The sequence below is a fragment of the Buceros rhinoceros genome, unplaced genomic scaffold (genome assembly GCF_000710305.1).
Source record: "Buceros rhinoceros silvestris isolate BGI_N320 unplaced genomic scaffold, ASM71030v1 scaffold1947, whole genome shotgun sequence".
Taxonomy (NCBI): Eukaryota; Metazoa; Chordata; class Aves; order Bucerotiformes; family Bucerotidae; genus Buceros; species Buceros rhinoceros.
Window position 1 is genome coordinate 7,183 of NW_010420241.1, and position 20,722 is coordinate 27,904.

Here is a 20,722-nt window from a genome sequence, read left to right on the forward strand (position 1 = left end):
CCTGCTGAAAAAATTTAACCTATAAATGTATCATTTATGCTGTTCATGATTGTATGTTTTAAGAAAAATAGCTAATTCAAATTCTTGAAGTAGTTCTGAGGAGTTCTGTTCCAGTAAGGAATTTCCTCTGTGTTTTAATCTAAGTGGATGTACATATGGCAATTATCTCTATTAATGTAGTAGTGAAAGTACTACAGATACCCCCCAAGTAGCACAGAAATAACAGTGTTTTTGTTTTCAGAAAATATAGAAAGCTTAAGTTTTGACTTTATAATATATATTCCATCTTCTTGCTGCAGCGCTTATCTTTAATCACCAGAAGTTCATCAAATTGTATAGCATCTTTCATGAATATTGTCTTAAGTCAGCAGAAACTACTAACGTAGTCAGTACATTGCACTGCAAAGCGAAGTGCAAAAATAAAATTGCCTATTATACTTAATGTCCTAATGCTGTTAAACTTGGTTAAGCTTAATATTTAAATAGTGACAGCTAAATTCTTCAAACTTCTAAGATGGATAGGAATTTGGATTTGCAATTATCATAATACTGTACATTTGGTATAGCCAGGGATGTTTTCTTTTATTCATGAACTAAATATAAGCACAGAATTTGTAATTTTACGCTTTGTATGAGTAATTCGTAGACAAAAAGATAAAGAAATACATGATTGTAGATTCCTGCCCTAGATAAACTTATAGATGCACTTCATTGAGGTAGGCAATCTAATTAAATAAACTGGTTTATATATACATCATCCAAGTTCTGTAATTTCTGAACATCCAGATTCTGAGGTAAGTGTGTATCTGTTGCTTTTAAATACATTTTAGTGCCAGGATAACATTTATGCAACCACTGAGAAATACTTCTTCTGTAATGATAAAATAAGGTCCCATGAGCAGGCCCATAATTGTCACTATGTATAATCTAATTGAAGAGTCATTAAAAATTGTTATGATTATTAACTTGTAGCTTATGTGTTTCCAAGTTACCTAATATTCTGATGCTTAAGCCTGGTAGCTTATACAGAGTGAACTGGCTAATTTCTAATGAGAAGTCACCTTATTTGACAGATTGACATTACTCTTAGCTGCAAGTTGCATTTTTGCCAATGTGCTGATTAGAGGAGCAGGCTGAATTATCATAGTGGCTGGCTTCTGATTGGCATCCTTTCCTTTTTATTAATGAGTTGTTAGTAGTTTGTGTTTAACATCAGAAAGCCCTTACTCATATCCAGGGTGAGGTTCTAGGTACTGTATACGCACCAAGAGGTGTCCTGGAGCCATGGGTTAACTCTGAGGACTCAGAGGCCTTGTGGACACAAGTGCAATGTGAGCACGGTTTATATTAATGATTGCAAACAGCTAAACAGTAAAAAATGTCGGTGCTTGAGGCTGTAAGTACCCAGCCGAGTTAGAAAAGCAGCCTCATCACTGGTGCATTGTGGGCCAGCTGTCCCATTTAAACGTTTTTTTTTACAATGAACCGGAGATTCTCGTTCACAGTGTTTGTGCTTACATACCTGAACACACACAGCTTAGGCTGTGTATGTGATAGTTAAGGTTAAGGTATCTCACAAGTCTGTTTATTTATTTTTTTTTAAACCACAGATATAATATATACTTATTTTCTTTATTTCCTGTGCATGTATCACTTAACTTTACCAGTTACATTATTTGTTAATATCTTAAAATGAGTTTCTGCTGTTTATGTTGGTGATTATGAAATTTCTGAAAACTATGTACTTTTTATGTGGGGGGGTTTTTTAAAGGATGTCAACAAATAAAAATCTCTTTGACTCAGGAAAAAAAAGAAGTGATGTATATAGATTTCCTTATTTATCCTAACTATATCTCTGCCCTCTTCACATTCTCTAAAAAATGCCTCCTCTCAATTCCCTCCTCTCTTTGCTCCACTGTTGAAGGGTTCCCTGCCTTAAAGTTGCATGACTAGGAGTAAGAAGCTGAGAACAAGATGAGGTCAGCAAATTGATCATGAGATAGGAGAATACAAGCAAAATGGTACATTATTGGTCAGCATAGCAGCATCTTATTAGATGTAATTTCTTCTGTATTATAAAAAAGGGTAGTTTTGTGGATAGTAACGGAATTAATCCCATGGATGGGATCAACCTGATAAAACCCAGAAAGACCTATCTGTGAAAATCAAAAGGTGTGTGGTAGAGTTTGGAGTATGTGTGTGCTAACTCTAATCTTTCAATACTGAATGAAAGATGTTTTTTGGAGTGGGATTAGTCTGTAATATGCTTCAAAAGTAAGACAGCTTATATTTCAGGAAGGAGTGAGAGGAAGTGGGAAGATATCCCAAGAAAAGAAAATGTGTAGCAAAATGGGAGAGTCCCATCAGATACTGATTCTTGGACCTTGTCCTGGAAGGCATGAGCAGAACAAGTTTGCATTTGTCAGAGTTTGTGAGGGGGTCTTTGCAGTGACCTAGACATGAGATAATGAGTACTTTGTTGAGACTTAGCTACCCAGCTCTCTTAGAGAGCTCTATTCTTTATGAAGTACGAGGAAACCACTTCTTTATCTGAACAATCTGAACATGAGGACAAAAAAGCTGTAATGAAAGCAGTTTTCATTGCTAATCTGTATGATGATGAAAAGTAATGGTGATGTCTGCAATATCTGAGAAAAAACTAGCAAGGAACAACAACAGCTTTTTTTTGAGCCATGTTAAATTCAAATTGATGCCTAACTGTCCACAAATGGATGCTGTTGGTACAGGTTGAGATTTTAGGAAGCTGATCACAGAATGTAAGTCACAGTATTTCACCTGTTTGAATCAGATCCCACGAAGTATAACTGAGATTTATTGCATATTTTCTCCTAAGAACATCTTTGAAGCCTACTGACAAGATGATTTAAAAAACAAACCGAAAAAGCAAGGAAAAAAAAAAAACCACCAGCAAAAAACCCAAGCACTTTCTTCTGATGCTGTCATTTCAGAAAAGGTCATCAATCTGCTCTATGAGTGAATTCTAAACTTTATGTATTTATCTTTCTGTAAAGATTCTTTTTCTACTGGGGTTAATATGAAAGCAATTCTGTTGTGCAGGCTCTGCTGTACAAAGTGGTATAGAGGAAGGAAGGATTGTACATTGTGAGTAACATAGTTGAAAGCACAGATCAAAATTTGAGACTATGTTTGCCAGAAATAACATGTATAAACTGCTTTGAGACAACAGACCAAGTCATGGTGAGTGATTGTTCATTCTGGCCAAAAGCAAAATCAAAAAATAATCCGTGCATGTGGAAAAGAAGGAATTATTGCCTAAAGCAGTAAACATAGTTCAGAAGTTAATTTTCTTATGGCAGTGTCCTTCCAGCTGCAAAGACTGATTTTCTTTCTCGGTATTAATACAGATCTGTTGCGTTGCTGTTGAGACAAAGACATACTGTGGACAAGCGGTATAATGTTATTGTCAAATGCCACATATCAACACTTGTAGTAGAAGAAAGCACTTTTCAGATGGACCATGTTGCAAATGAATTGGTTCAGTTGCTTTCTCTAAAGCAAATTGCAGAAAGATTCTGAAAGGAGCAGGCAGCTATTGCTGCATTGTTCCTTAGATTAGTTTGATTGATAGTCCCCTTTTGAAAAGCATCCCAGGAGGCTCCTTCACGGGGAGGTGTTAATAATTTCAAGAAGAAGGAACTCCGCTTACTTAAAGCTAAACATGTCGACAGTGGTGTCTGTTTATAGAACAGTTCTCTTTTTTGCCCGTTTTCTCCAACACCTCTTCAACACTTGGCTTAAATCACCATTGTGTAATGGTCCTAGCTAATGAGGTATATTTTGCAATTTAGACTGTGAATGTGTGCAGTGAGTTACCAGAGCAAAACTGATGAACGGCCACTTGGTAAGCCAAGTGCGGTTTCTTGTCATCATTTATGTGTGTATGCTAAAGTGATTCTTCTCCTCCCATCCCCTCCCAAGACATCTTTATCAATATATCTCATTCCTCCTTTATGAAACTTCCACTGTAATGTTCTGAGCCTTGGGCTCTGATGAATTGTGACTGTCACTTTCAATTATGACATATACTATGTATCCTGTTAACTGAGGCCTTCTCCTTCCACAGGGGATGTAATACGTCTGCTACCTAACATCATGTAACTTGTTTTACTTGAAGTTGATTAGGTCATGAGAAGCACAAGATTACTCTCTAGTGAGCAGCATTGCATAAATCCTGTTTTCTATGATAAATATTTAATATATAAACTTTTAATACAGGCTCAGGACTTGTAAAAATTGATTTCCGTTGGTTACTCGGGTCACCTCACTACTGCAGGCTGCAAATAAAGGAAAAGCTTGCCTTTTTTGTACAGGGCTTAGCATGAAAACCCTGATTCAAAGTCGGAACACTGATGCACAATCACACAAAGATCCATAACGTGATGCAAAAAGTTCAGATTTCACAAAACTCTCCCAGGTAAATATCCCGTGAATTACTGTGAACAGGTAGTGCTGAAGAATTCCCATTATCAAATTTGATAAAGATTTGTTTTACAAGGCTCTCTTACAGCCATTTGTAAATCCAGCCTTCCTTTCAGACCACATTGTCTTTTCCCTTGCATGTCTTACCTCCATCCAGTCGTAACTATCATGCTTTTTCCAAAAATTGTTAAATTTTTGCTCTTCTAGTGGGCAGTCTTTCAGTTCCCTGTCTGTAGCCCTCAGTCGTTCGACACCATATACTCAACTAACTCCTGAAAAGTTATGAAATTAGAGAAATAATCCACTTGATGCTGAAACAGATGGCCTGGGACAGTTTCTTTTGTTACTATTAAAGGGAATGTACTCCACCCACAAAAAGAGGCAGCTTCACAGAAATAATGAACTTAAGAGTGACTGTGATAAATCAGGCATCAGTTTATTAACTGTTTATTATCAGTTTATTAACCCATTTTTCTCCACTAGAGGCTGTGCAGACTGTGCTGAATAATAAAACGTCAATTTATTTCTGTTAACACACTCCTAGAAACTTCCTAAGAATGTGACTTTAGTATCAGCTGATTTAGGAACAAATTGCATCTGATGTCATCTACAGTAAAATAAATTATTTTTTGATTTATAGATGTGGCTTTTAAATTCTGACACATTGCTGGTGGAGTCTTTAGGAAGTTCCTCTTCCCATAGTGTTTTTACACTGTTTGGAGATAATTTCATGCCCAGCTCTGGACCAGTGGAGGCGTGGAATGCTGTCAAAGTCCTTTACCAGCCCTGTGTTAAAAGCAGGAATAAGGAGTAAGTACAGCCTTTTCTGATCTCAGCTTCTGATCTTTGACTTGTTTTGCATTACAGGGCAGCAATGTTTCTTTGAGGTTCTTTGGACAATCTGTTAATCTCAGAGATATATCTCTTTGAAATTCCATGCAATTTTTTTTTTCTTTTTTTGTGGGCAAAATGCCAGAGGATAGTATTTGGTTTCTTTTATAGCCAGAGAGAATCTGGTTGTTAAATTTTTGCACCCTAATATTAAAATGTAAACCAAAGAGTTGTGTTGTTTCTAGAGGTACGTGTAGATAACTTAGGTGTATGATACAAATAGAAGTTGTCTCCTTTACGCAGGAGAGTAATATGCATTTATGCATGTTTCCTCATGTTATCTCAATGCGCTTTTAGAGGTTGGTCATTTTTCTGGCTCTGTTGGAAGAAGCTGGAAGGATGGTGGTGCCATGAATCCTGTGGAGTGTCAGTGGGTTCTGTCCGTATGGTCACAGAACATACTGTTCTGCAGCTCTGGGTCATGTAATTCAGGAAGGAGCTAAAATTAAGGGGAGATAAGGAACTGGACTGGCTTCTGAATGGTGCATAAACTTAGCCAGATCTCCCACTTCACCTTCAATTTCTCTATTTTGGGTGGAAAATATCGTCTCACCTGCCAAGTTATTTATGGGAGTAACCTTCTCCTCCCACAGTAAGGAATTTGGACCTCTTTGGTACAGCTGAAACCAAAAGGGTAGAAGTGGGTAGCTACTAGTTCAAATTATACCTGTCTGTTCCAGCTTCAGTCTTGAACTTTTTTGCCTTAAATTTGTGCTTTGTTTTGCAAGTGAAAGAGCTGTTCACAAGACTGGTATTTTTCTGTTTAAGCCAACTTATCTTCAGTAGTACAGGTGTTGTCTGGCGGCTCACAATAAATTAGTGTAATGATCATCTCTGAATACACGGACAATGCATCTAATAATGTCCTTGTTAAAAGATACTTGTGCGTGCGGCCTAGCAGAGTAACATGAATAATGCTATATCAGTATAGCATACTCTCAGCATATAGCATGTCCTCAAAAAGAAAGCCCTTTCTTATACGATCCAGAAGTTCATTGTTATCTAATCGGCCTTTCTGTGTTTAACTTTAACTTGCTTTCAGACCAATGATGGGATTATTTCAAAAAGAAACAGGGCCCTGAGAGAAGCGGAAAGAGAAGAGGTGAGGAAGGTGGTTGAGTACAATGCCGTACAAATATTTTTCTTGGTTGTGTCCAAGTGTACTGGAGCCCTCATAAAGAAAAGATTTTTTTTCAGCAAGCTTTGAAGTCTACATTATGAAAAACATGCTGCCTAACATGTTAAACCTTTATCTGTTGGAGAGCAAAGATAAGAGAATATTGATTAAGCAGTGGCTCCAGTGTTTGCAGGTGATGGAGTATAATTTTAGCATAATTTTCTGCTTTTGTTTCTGCAGTGATAGAAGATAAAGCATTGGTTTTGTATAGATCATACTTAAATAGCAGCTTGGTTTTGTTCTTTTTCTTTTAAACTCTTGGAAATTAGATGATGATTTAAAGAGGTAAATTTAGAAGACCTTCCCTCCAGAGCCAGTCGGTACACAATTGATAACCCAACACCTCATGAAAGTGTAACAAAAATGTTGTACATTTTTGCTTTTCAAGTTTCAGTTATCGCTGAGACTTAATTACTTTAACACACGTTCAGTTACTTCGACATGTTATTGAGATGAAAGTCATATCTACTTAGTCACTTACCTGGCATTCACAAAGTGCTTTTCTTGAATGGATTTCTCAGCAGCAGAGTTTTACTGTGAGATTATATTAATTTCTTTGTGTTTCCCCAGACAGACTTGTTAAAAATAACTTGTTTCTGAAGATTACTTTGTATTTATCTTTAGGATTTTGCAGTGATCAGAATGCACAACTGAGGTTTTAATTCTCCTCTGATAGTAATTATATCTTCCCTGTCCAGTCCCTGGACAAATGCAAAAAGAAAAAGAGAAAGAACAGAGGGTTCTTTTTAAGTTTCAGAAACCAAAGTAACTACTGTTTTAGAAATGTTTTTCTATGTTTATGTTTGTAATAAAGAATGATAAAAAGAACATTAGCACTTCAGTCTGTTTCTACTAACTCATTTGTCACTTGGCTTGAAGTACTGCCTGGATCTTTGCAGTAAGACTGAAGTCTTTCTTTATTGAACAGGAATGTAAACATAGCAGAAGCAAAAATATCAAAACAAGTACAACTTATTTAATGCAATGTGTTTGCATTTAGATCTCAAATGTTATTTCAAGAATTCTGAACAAAGTATCTGATTTCTTGAATAGTGAAGTTCCGAATGTTTTAGATGCCCACATTCTGATAATAATTATACTGCTTACCTGGATTGTTTCTGCACATACATCTGCCTTTGAAATAATCCAAAGGTTTCAGAGCCCATGATCTGTTCCCTGTAAGGGGGAGTAAGCAAGGAAACCTGCGTGGGAGGCAGTCAGCAGGAGGACTGCTTGTGACCTAGACCCCAGCAATTGCAAGGGATAAATAAGCATGCACTCTAATATCCTGTTGCCTCTTCAGTTGTTGCAAGTCACTGGGTACGCCTGGGTCGTGTCCAATTCCTGCAGTGCCTGAATCTGATCTGTGTGATGGGAGGGAAGGCACTTTTTTAACCTGTGAACATTACAGGCTCTGTGCTGGGTAGCTCGTCCACAGGTTAAGACAGATTAGGGTAACCTAGAAAGAAAGGCATTTATTTGTAATATCTAAATGTAATAATGTAATCACACGTGGGTGAAGAAATAAAAGAATATCTGTACTTAGTCTACCTACACAAGCATAAATCTACTTATTCGGAGATAAATACATGGTTCTGTGGTAGTAGTTGAGGTCTTGGGCTTTGTGAAATTCTCCTCTGTCAATCTGCTTCTGCTAGAGAGAGCCTGAATGGGATTGCCTAATAATTCATATTCAGGCATCCCCTTTTTGAAGTAACCCTTAGGCTGAGATTCCTTGGGATGTGCTTGAATGGAGGGAAGCGTAGTAGCTTTTATACTTCTAGAATATCAGGAGAAGTTTATGGTTCACTCAAAAATTAGCTTTATTTCTTCTTTATTCAGAGCAGAGTTTTGCAATTCTTCATCATTAACATGATGCTTATTTCTTTTCCTCAGATATGAAAATGTTTTTTCCCCCTTAAACTAGGAATTATGTCCTGTGCTACAGCACTGTGCTACAGTGACCAACAGAACTCTCTTTTCTTTCCTTCAGAAAATCGCTGGCAATATCTATCACTGTACTTTACATTCAGTATTACTCTAAATGTTAACAATGCAAAGGAAACAAACATTTGAGTAGGATAAATGTTCATGCTTCATTACTGGCTGCTGAGTGATACCAGCTGCAATGATAATTAACCCACTTGGAGTGATAGCTGTTTGGGGCTGGCTGACCCTGAAGCCTGCTGTAACAAAACTGTACTCTGAGTTAGGCTAAAAGTTGTTGAGAAGGTGATTATCCCTTGAGTGTCATCTACCTTTTTATTGACAACATGCTGATTCATATTTAGGTTGGACAGGGCTCTGTGCAACCTCATCTAGTTGAAGATGTCCCTGCTCACTGCAGGGAGGGCTGGACTATATGACCTTTGAAGGTCCCTTCCAACCCAATTCTATGTTCAATTTGTTGATCTGTGTTGAGCATCAGATTCTCTCCAGTAGACTGCAGTCTACTAAGCAGCCTTCATGTTTGTTTTTTGTGCCATTGTCTTTTGTGAATTTACATCCTAATTTCATTCAGAAGCTTTTTAACCTTTTGGTCATTTTGATTTTCATCTTGGGACATACTGATGGCCCTTTCCAGCATCATGTTGTCTGTGAACGAAAGAAGCATCTCATTTCTCTTGTTCCACTAGTGACTGAGATATGGAATAGGACCAAATTAAGAACACATCATGTGGAGCCTCTCTACATTCACCTTTGTTTTGGCAATTAATTATCAACAGTTGCACTCTGGCTGTTCTCTGTATGTTAGACTGCATTGCTTAAGCATGTTCAGTAGCTTTTAAGTCATTGTGAAGTTAAGACATGGTTAGGTATATCCAGATATGCTATTTATAGTGTGGCTCTTGGCATTACTCCTTGCAGAGCCCTATTCCTCTGATCTTCCTGAGGGTAGCCTTTAAGTGTTGTATTGATTTGTATCGTACTCCTTCAGCTGTTAAACAGGGCTAGAAACACTGAGGTGTCTCTTACGTGTAACAGCTTGAGTTCTGGATAGGTCTGTCTACAGTTCCAGCCCTGGCAGGAGCTTTGCGGGCAATCCTTCTACAACTCAGGAGGAAGTATATGCTGTCATTTCTTCTTGTCATCTGTGAAAAAAGTATGTTATGAGTGTAGCTGAGTCCCTTAGAGAAGGATGCCTAATGCATTTTCTGCTCCATTCTTACTTTGATATTTCTGGATTATGTGTATGTGATTATGTTGGTTCCCTTCACTTTCAGCAAGGCTCCTTTTCTCCACCTACAAATCTGCTCTGCAGACAGAAGAGGTCTTTCTTTCAAGTAATGGGTTCTTGGCAAATAACACCTTATGCAAACAACCTTGACTGCTGGAAGTGATAACGGCAAATACTGCTGAAACGAGAGCCTTGTAAAAATGTACGAAGAAAATTGAAAATATGGTTACATGACAATTTGACTACAACTTGATCTTAGAAAATATATGTGAAAGTACAGTTAGAGGAAAATTGCACCTTTCCCTTTACACTAGTTTGCTAGGCAAAGCTTTGTCAAAAAGTCATTGGTAGCTTTTTATTACTCCTATGTATCTAAAGTCTCTCTGCATGGTTTACAGCTTTTGCAGAAGCCTTCTCCTATGTAAGAGTTTGCTGCTTATCATTTCAGAGTTGAAAAATTACTTCTAAAAATTATTTGTTTTATTAGCTTTAGAGGGACAGAATAAGCTAGAAAATTGAGTTTGTGGCTGAAAACCTGAAGGTTTTGAGTCCCGGTGCTTTTAGTACAGACTGGGTATAGTGAGCTGTTTATAAAGCTGTTACTGATATATTCTAGAATGTTATTTGTCCCAAGAATGGCTTTCATTCTGAATATGGCTCTAGAGTAATTCACCTCTCATAAAAGCACCAAACTGTGCTTCCCTGTTTCTTGATCCATAAAATTTTAAGAAAGCTCATAAAACTAAATTAAAGAGCCAAAATAATCTGCATTCACTGATATGACTGTGTCAAGGTACGTGTGCGTAGCCCCCACAGTGCTATCTCAGAAGGGTGACTGATGGCCTCTGTGATTCCTCCAGCTCTTCTTCGTATCTGCAGCAGCACAGAAGGACTCTGGACAGCTGTGTAAGTGCTGCAGAGGGCTCCATCAACAGAAACATGGGTTATACAGACAGTTAACTCTCTACCATAGCAGAAAGGGAAAGCTTCAGGGTAGCTGAAAGGGAAAACTTGTGAATTAGCTCTTAAGAGAGTAGATGTTAAAATTAAGGACAGTTTTGTGAAGGATGGAGGGGTTATTTATGGAGGAATATTTCCATGCACGAAGGAAACCTGACAGATGCTGAGGACAGGGAAAAGGGGAAAGTTGATCTTTCCAAACTGGCGATTAGTCTGCTATGAGTTTTCAAAGTGGACCGTAAGATGTAGTAAAATCAGGTTATTTGGGCATTTATAGTAACCTGTGTCAGAAATGTCGTTATGCCAGTTTATGCTTTTGAATTAACTGTAGAAGGGAAGCTGGTTTTATTTATTTAGGATTTAATTGCCTATTAAATTTGACTCGTAGCCACACTTGATATTTTAATGTTAGTGTTGTGTCATACCTGCATAGAGTGAAGATCTGTACAAATTTTGCCACAATTGTATCAGCGAAGAGGGAAAATGATGATAAAAATAAAATGTTCCAGGAAAATTATGGTTTCAGTGGGAAAAGGGAAATATGGCATATGTGAATTTCTAACTTCAGTCATTAGGCTTTTGTTTGGCAATGCTTTGGATTGAATAAGTGGAAATAATAAATTTTGCTGTCAGTGAATTCTCAGGGTCAGCTAATTCTGTGATTTGTGGTGTTCCTTACTTTGCTTCAGGTTCACATAATTATGTCTTGAAGTACTGAATTTCCTCCTCTTCTGAATTCAGTACATCAGAAAAAAAAACCCCAACACTTTAAAGCAGCAAGCTGAGAGCTTTTTGTGAACAGTGATTACAGCTTTTATTTGTACAGCAGGATAACTTCTCCCTTTGGATTCAGGCATAATGTTCTAGAGTGCCTGGTATGTGTGAATATTTCTATATGGAATATCCGCAGCACTGTGGAAGTGATTTAGTTTTACCCACAGGTTTAAAAAACAGAAGCCAGAAAACATTTTCATCTTTATACTGTTCTGAAAATCCATTTCACCTTCAGAAATGGCCACCTGCTTGGTATAATAGATCTTAAAAAGGGAATTAAAGTTTACAGAGCATATGCAAATCTTCATGTGGCACAGCTGGTAGGAATATCCTGCATGAGAAAATCCAGGGAAGTGCTTTATCCTGTTGCCACAGAATCCGGATCTTTAGGTACAGGGCGAGAGGAGTGCTGTACCAGTGTTAATCATACAGACCGTAAGTTCATTGAACTTTGATTTAATTTAATTTTTCTTCACTGCTTGCCTGGTTGATTATGCTGAGGAAATAAGTGTTACTCTGTGTTGCTAGTCTAGGGCCCTGATTGCACCTCTATTTCCATACTGTTAGCACAGGGTATCAAAGACACCATCCCTCTGGTACTAGGTGCCACTGTTGAGGCTGCTGGTTGATCTGACGGTGGTGGTGAAGAGCAGTGGGAGGTAGACAGTCAGAGAGACTTTGTGGGAAGACACTGGCATGTAGCATAAGTACAGTTCACATCATTTGCCTAGTAGTTTCAACAGGCATCTCTGTCCTAAGAAGCGATAGTTCACCTGTGAGCTCTGTGGTTATAGGATGTTATTTTCTACATACTGCTTAGTGCCATGCTCCCTTGGCTTGAAGTTGCAACCTTTACTGAGGACTGTGGTGTGACCCATAGTAACAAGACAAGAGGATACCACACTGCTTACTGGGTTGGCTGCCTGCCCATGGGGCATGCCACCTCTCTGCTGCTCTCCCTGCGCTGCCTAGATGAGGAACTTAGATTGTCTTGGTTAAGCTGCTTGGTTAACCCTTGGTTAACCCTGGTTAACCCTGCTTTTCAGTCACAGCTGAGGTTACTGTACCAACTGTTCGACCTGCTTTTGCAGCACAGACATCTGAGCCACTTGACAGTTAAGTCCTCAGCTGCTGCAGTTGAGAGCATATGATTGAAGGTAAATTGTTGCCAATTTGGATTGCTTGAAGACACTGCACTGTAAACTGTGGCAGTTCAGAAAATGAGTGATGAACATTTCAGATGTCCAGGCAGGGTCAACAACTGGGACCAGTATCTTCATCAGCTATCTCTTCCTTGCTCATCAATCAGGTCACTGAGTACCTAAAACCGAGTGATGTAAATACCTCCCAGTGCTCTCACAGTGCACAGAAGTGCACAGAAGCAACAGGTCACACCAGCTTTACGGCATTTAAGTATTGGTTCTGTATCTCTCCTATTTTCAGCTGTAACTATTATTTTTTTAAAAAAAATTAATCATTACCTAATAAACCTATGCTGATTTATCATAATTGCATTTGTAAAACAATTGCTAATGTCTGGATGCACAAATTTCAGTAGTCCCTTCCCTAAGGCCACATTAGTCAGCACGAGCTCAGACTGATATGTAGACAATTTTTTTTTTTCAAAACTCATAGGGAAGTGTAAAAAATTTATGATGTTGCTTTAACAAAGCCTGCTGGGATTTGGAAATTATTTATCTAAGCCCTTATTAAAGACAAAAATTGTTCTATGTTTAGCCATGCAGAGCAAAGCTGCTTTTCAGACAGTCCAGTTCACTTTAAAAATGAAGAGAATCTAGTAAACATAGAACTGAAATCACAGTGTGAAGGATCTTTCCTCTGTATCACTTTACTGCAAAGTCAAGGTTACTGTTAGACTAATAAAGACTAATATAAAAATGGAGTGACAGCACCTCTTGAATTTTAAGGCCATTTCACTGTACTAGGAACCAGCAGTGGAGAAATTTTGTCATTGTTAGAAGGAAGCTACTCGTTACACTGAAGAAAAAAACTGAAAATGAGAAAGATCTGCCTTATTCCCTAGCAGGAGGATTTATTCTCCTGTACAATTAATCTGATTTCTTAACCTCGTTGTTCAGCACCAAAATCTCTATTCTTTTTATGTGAGGTAATTTTTACTCACGTATACCTCTTTTGGGGCCTCAGTTTAACATCCTCCTACTGCCTTCTCCTAGGAAGCTCTAGGAGAGTTAAATGGAATATATTTTGTAAGATACTTTATGTTCAGCTGCCTCTTGTTTTCGTTCAGTAATTCAGAAATGAAAGTGTTTCTAAGGGCTTGAAAATGAAAACTCTGATGTAAAAATAGACCATTTAATTAAATTATAAAAATCAATATTTTTAGGGAAAAGCATTTTACAAGAGGCCATGATATGGTAGGAAGAAAGTTTTAAGTTACATACTTGCAAAGCAGCAATGTTTAGGCATTTTTCACTCCTTTTGTAAATCTGAGCAATCTGTGTATCCAGAAATTTAAATGCATTCTTTGTCTCTTTAAGGAAATTAGCCATTCTTCCTTTTGTGAGAGTTGCACATTGATAAATACCTACACTATTTAATTCAGTCTTTCTTTGGGTAAATTTCTGCAATTTTAATTTTCAGTGTTTTCTGTTTTGAATTAAGCTTTGATTCTGACTTCCTTTACAAAACCTGTAAGAGTGCTCCTCTGCAAGCATTTCAGAGTTAATGGTGGTCGTTCAGAGGCACAAATAAAGCATCAAGACACAGTGATGTTGCAGTCTCATGAATCTGAGTTCACCGCTTCTGCAAGCATGTCCAGATCCTATTGTATAGAGTATTCTGTCTTCAGACTTGAATTCCCACACACCACAAGAAAAATCCGTAACACTGCATGTTTGCTGTAATGCCTTGAGGGTGTAAGTTACTCTAGAAAAATGTGAATTTTATGTTGCCAGTGTTAGAGACATTATTTGGAACCATGACTGGGAAAATATACTTCCTTTTCTTTGCAAAGGTCCCCATTCATCAAGGCTTTCTGATAACTAGCTCTGAAAGAAGAACTAACGAAGTTCTTCTGAAAGAATTTACATTCACTGGCAGTCCATACAGGGCAGTCTGCAGCTAAGTGGGCTGCACAATCCCGAAAGCATGGATTAAAAATGTGAGCCTGAATAACTGGGGCTGGTATTACCATTTTTCCAAGCAGTGACACGGAATATTTTATGAGAGGATGCAGATGCATAGATATTCTAGATTATTAAACTACAGGTGCTGACCTTTAAGCAGCATGTGATGCATTTCTACACTGTAGATGCAACAGGAACATGTAATCTCTCCCACACTCCAGATAATAATTAGGTTTTGTTTCAGTAAGTAATGGGAACATAGTCTTGGAATGTCATTGCGTTCACCTTGTTTAATTTAGAATGATTTAATCTGGATACAGATGTCTGCTTTTTTGGCCATGGAACTGACAAAATAATCTTTAAATCTGACAGAGCTCTAAACCGTTATCTTTCATCTCTTGAATTGTTTTTTTGGTTATTTTTTTCTGTAGCATCTGTGAGATTTGAGATTTTGTCAATAATGGGCATTGCAACTGGGCACACATGACACAGATGCCTCTGCTCTGAAGATATTTTAATCAGATTTACCAATTTGGAAATTATCTTGTAGCTGTTTTGGGCAAGTGAATCAAGTATTTTTGGACTGACTGTAGTAATGTCTCAGTGAGCAAAGGAGGACTTCAGACATGAAACTCGAAAATAAGTCAATCACAGTTGAAACTAGGAACTGAAATAACTTTAAATCATTCTTGAACTTGCATTTGTGGTGCTTAGAATTATTATGAGAGGTTGAGAATAGTAAGTGTAGTTGTTTTCTTTAAATCTTGGACATTGTAAACTAATTTATTTTGAAATAGATATTCTAATATAATTCCTGGTGGTGCAGCTTGCTTCACTGCCCCTATTTTCATTATAAGAAGTTCTCCTCTTTGAAAGCTCAGTTATTGTTAGTGTTGCCAGCTTTAACATTTTCTTATGCATTTGCTCTTTGAATAATTTGTTCATCTGAGAATTGATTGGGTGAACTGAAGTGAATTGAATGCCATTTCAGATGAGATGGGTCTTCTCTTTCTTAAGGATCTGACCCTCAACAAGTCCAGGTAGACTGCTTGTGAGGTTTTTGGAACCTTTCGCACTGAACTAGTTCAAAAAATTGACTTTTATATTTAATCTGTCTTGCTACTGTTTTGAATGATGGCTTTGGGCTTTATGGATGCCTCTTTATCGTTCTTTCCCATTTTACATGGTGCAAAATAATTCTCAGATACTGAACATGACATTTGTACATAGGAAACTTTCTGTGGAGGTAAATGGCCCTTGTATTTATGACAGAGTACTTGACACCATGTGTTTTGTGTTCTGTAATATAACATCTCATTTTGATGATTTTTAAATTAAGGTTATAGTTCCTTGAAGAGTTGGAAAGGCATCCCAGGAGAGTAGTGGTATTGATAGCATCTGGGCTATCAATATGCCAATTTTGATAAATATGTCTTCTTCCTGAGTCTTTCTTCTGTATTTTGATTGGAGTTTCCGGTGTGTGGGAGAAAAAGGAGGGAGTAAAGAGTCTGGAAAATCATTGCTATACGAGACTTTGGTGGAAGTGTAGCCCAGGAGAGAGCAGAGATGTTTTGTGTTTTCTCCAGGACTTCTACCTAGTGTCATGATGCCTGGAGGAACTTAGAGATGGCCTGTTGTCTCAGCCTCTGGGTGGGACGGTAGGCTGGTATGTGAGCTGCTGGCTAGTGTGTACACAAGTAGGAGGAGACCCCTGCATCCCTAGAAGGTGAGGGTAAATAGAGGCAACCAGCAGTGTTGTCCTTTGATAAGATTCTGTAAGTTCTTGAGCTTGATTTATGGAAAAAATACAGAGACAAATATTTTCTGTTTCTCTGGGGAAATGGAGTGTGTGTGACAGTACTTTCTCTCTGCCTTACCCCACCCTTCTCCTCCTGCCCCTGACTTTTAAACACATTGGACAATTTTGGAGGTAAAAGGCCTGAATGATACTTTTCCCACGATATATGTAAAACAGGTGGCTATATGAAGGAGAGCATCCTTGTTAATACCTCTGATGAGAAAAAAAATTAGTAGGTTGAGAACAACAGTTACAAGGGAGCTGGTCCACCAGATGTCACTAGTCCCATGAGCAGGTGGAAGAGCTTCCTTAGAATCAGACAGAACTTTCCAGGATGAGCTATCTGGAATTACTTTGCATTGTAGGTAACTATATTGATGTCAGCGGTTGCCATGAAGGAGCTTTTACACAGTACTTTGTTTTTCTACAGCCCTACTGTGCACTTCTGCCCTTCAGGAAATGAGAGTTTTTAGAGGAGGCTTACTCCCATTTGCCAGGGTAGTGAACCTTATTTTTCTGCATACCTGAAACGTTGGGAGGTTATAAAAAAAAAAAGATATAACCTTCAGGATTCAAGTTCTTGGTTCATGCATGCTGGGAAGAGAGGCTTTTTAGGTCAGTGGCGCTACTGCTCACATTTGATATTCCCTGTAAGATGCCACAAGTCAGGCTCTTTGCCCAGGTCAGTAGCATGCTGTTCCGTGTCCTCTGCATCCATCCCAAGCACAGTAGTCTACAATTATTGCCATACGTTAGCGAAATTATGAGCCATCTGTTCTAATTTAGAGTAAGTTGTATACAGGAAGGAATCAAGAGGTGCTAAAGGTGAAGAAAAGTGTTTTAAGGAGAGGGCAAAGCTATCCCCTCATTCTGACCTCTGGGCATATTGAAGAAAACTGCAGTCTAGAGTCACAGTAGAACTATTGCTAGTCTAGATGACTATCAGCAGTGCCATCCTCCAATTTCATGAATTATCAGCAGTGATCTGGCTACAGCAATCTGATCTTTATTGTTTTCAGGAAAATAATTTGAATTCTTTCCACCTAGGATGCAGTAAGACATTAAAAAACTGCAGCTTAAAGCCTCAACACAACCATTAAAGTGAAGCAGCACATTGTAAAGCATTGTCCATGCAGTTTTTACGAGAGTAATTTGCTTCTCCTTTTAGTGGGACCACATTGCTTTGCTGCTGAGAAGTCTGCAATTACTTTGTACTTTGGAGCTGCGCCAGCGATTCTGCGTAGCATGGATGTTCAATAGCAGTTGCAGCAGACTTTAGGCAATGCCTAGCAAGAGCTAAGCTCCTGTGCTTTTCTTCCTTCTGTAGGAGAACTTGTAAATTAACGCGCGAGTCCTACTCTTGCACCCAGCTAGGCAAAATTGACTTAGAGCATTTTAAAAAGAAAGTTTTCAAGGAAATACATTGTGAATCTGCTGAATTCTGTCTGTCACAGAATCATAGAATCAGAATCACAGAATGTTTTGAGTTGGAAGGGATATTTAAAGGTCATCTAGTCCAACCCACCCTTGCAGTGAGCAGGAATAGCTTCAACTAGATCAGATTGCCCAGAGTTCCCAACCTGACCTTGAATGTTTCCAGAGATGGGGCATCTACTACCTCTCTGGGCAATCTGTTCCAGTGCCTCATCACCCTCACTGTAAAAAATTTCTCCCTTATTTCTAGTCTGAATTGCCACTCTTTCAGTTTAAAACCATCATCACTTGTCCTGTTACAACATGCCCTGCTAAAAAGATTGTCCCCATACTTCTTATAGCTCTCTTTAAGTACTGAAAGGCCACATTAAGGTCTTTGTGGAGCCTTCTCTTCTCCCCAACTCTCTCAGCCTTTCCTCATAGCAGAGTTGTTCCATCCATCTGATCATTTTTGTGGCCCTCCTCTGGATGTGCTCGAACAGGTCCAAATCACATCATTCCCCAGCCTGTGTTAATACTGGCGATTGCTCCGACCCAGGTGCAGGATCTTGCACTTGGCCTTGAACTTGCTGGCCACGCTTCTTTTCATGCAGCCCCAGGCTGGCTTTCTGAGCTGCAAGCACACATACTCGGCTCATGTCCAACCTTTCATCCACCAGTACCCCCAAGTCCTTCACTGCAGGGCTGCTCCAAATCACATCATTCCCCAGCCTGTGTTAATACTGGCGATTGCTCCGACCCAGGTGCAGGATCTTGCACTTGGCCTTGTTGAGCCTCATGAGGTTCACGTGGGCCCACTTCTTCAGCATGTCCAGGTCCCTCTGGATGACATCCCATCCCTCTGGCATGTCAAGTGCACCACTCAGCTTGGTGACATCTGCAAAATTGCTGAGGGTGCGCTGAATCCTGGTCTATGTCATTGATGAAGATATTAAGCAGCACCGGTACAGACCCCTGAAAGGACACCACTTGTCACTGATCTCCATCTAGACATTGGGCAGTTGACCACTATCCTCTGGATGTGACCATCCAATCAATTGGTTATCCACTGAATAGTCCACCCATCAAATCCATATCTCTGCTGTTTAGAGAGAAGGATGTTGTGAAGGACTCTGCCAAAGGCTTACCAAAGGCCAGATAGCTGACATCCATAGCTTTTCCCCCGACCACCAATGCAGTCACTTCATCACTAGGCCACTAGGTTGGTCAGGCAGGACTTGCCCTTGGTAAAACCGTGCTGGCTGTCTCGAATCACCTCCCTGTCCCCCACGTGCCTTAGCACAGCTTCTAGGAGGATTTGTTCCATGATCTTCCCAGGCACAGAGGTGAGGCTGACAGGTTGGTAGTTCCCGGGGTCCTCCTTCCTACCCTTCTGAAAAATGGGTGCAGTGTTTCCCTTTTTCCAGTCATCAAGGACTTCACCTGACTGCCAGGACGTTTCCAGTATCATGGAGAGTGGCTTTGCGGCTACATCAGACAGCTCCCCCAATCACCTCCCTGTCCCCCACGTGCCTTAGCACAGCTTCTAGGAGGATTTGTTCCATGATCTTCCCAGGCACAGAGGTGAGGCTGACAGGTTGGTAGTTTCTGGGGTCCTCCTTCCTACCCTTTTGAAAAATGGGTGCAGTGTTTCCCTTTTTCCAGTCACCAAGGACTTCACCTGACTGCCAGGACCTTTCCGATATCATAGAGAGTGGCTTGGCAACTACATCAGCCAGTTCTCTCAGGACTCTGGGATGCATCTCATCAGATTCCATAGACTTGTGTATGTTCAGGTTTCTCAGGTGGTCACGAACCTGATCTTCTCTTACAGTGGGAGGGACTTTGACACCCTGGTCCCTGTCTTGTGGTCCATCAACTCAGGAGCTATGAGAAGAGAGACTATCAGTGAAGACTGGGCTAAATTATTGTTGAGTGCCTCAGCCTTCTCCTTGTCTGTTGTAACCAGCTTGCCAGTCGTGTTCATCATGACTGGAGCATGATGTAGCTGTAGAAGCTCTTATTATTCTTTGCATCCCTTGTCAAGTTCAGCTCCAGCTGTACCTTGGCCTTCCTGACACAACCGTACATAACCAACTGGGCAGTGTCCCTAAACTCTTTCCAGGATTCCTGTCGCCGCTTCCACTGCCTGCTACCTTGGCCTTCCTGACACAACCGTACATAACCAACTGGGCAGTGTCCCTAAACTCTTTCCAGGATTCCTGTCCCTGCTTCCACTGCCTGTTCAGTTCCTTCTTGCCCTTTAGTCTGACCAGCAGGTCTCAACTCAGCCATGCCAGTCTCTTTCCTTCCTTGCCAGATTTCCCATACCTGGGGATCAACAGCTCTTGAGCTCTATGGAAAGAATCCTTAAAGATCTGCCAGCTCTGTTCTGCTCCCTTGTCCCTGAGGGCCATTTCCCAGGGGGTCTTATTGACTAACTCCTTGAAGAGCTGGGAGTTTGCTTTCCTAAAATCCATGGTCCTGACTTTACTCCTTGCCTGACCCATATCTTTCAGGACTGTGAACTCCACCAGTGTGTGGTCACTGGAGCCCGGGCCACCTCACCAATTAGCTCACCAATTAGCAATTGACATCACTAATTAGCTCTCTTGTGTTGGTGGCCATCACGTCCAGTATTGCATCCTGTCTGTTACCTGGCTTAAGAATTTCTCTTCAGTGCATTCCAGGAGTCTTCTGGATTGCCTACAGCTCACTGTGCCACTTTTCCAGCAGATGTTGGGGTGGTTGAATTCCCCCAGCAGGACGAGAGCCTGCGAGCGCAAAGTCTCCTGTAGGTGGACTAAGAAGGCTTCGTCAATAGGCTCCTCTTGGTTGTAGCAGACACCAATCACAAGGTTCCCTTTGTTGTCTCTGTCTAATTCTTACCCATAAGCTTTCAGCCTGCTCGTGGCTATTCCTCAGGGTCAGCTCTTCACGCTATCCATTTCCTGATACCGAGG

At 39.8% G+C, this 20,722-nt stretch overlaps 1 protein-coding gene across 1 annotated transcript in view; it reads left to right on the forward strand.

Moving 5' to 3' along the window:
* The window catches only part of UBE3D (ubiquitin protein ligase E3D), a gene marked incomplete at both ends in the record, with an annotated part of 35,869 nt that overhangs the window by 5,977 nt on the left and 9,170 nt on the right, over positions 1–20,722 (forward strand). Inside the window, one exon of the mRNA XM_010139218.1 lies at positions 5,102–5,271. Within this exon, the coding sequence (XP_010137520.1) occupies positions 5,102–5,271 (170 nt within the window). The remainder of the gene's footprint in view (positions 1–5,101; positions 5,272–20,722) is intronic.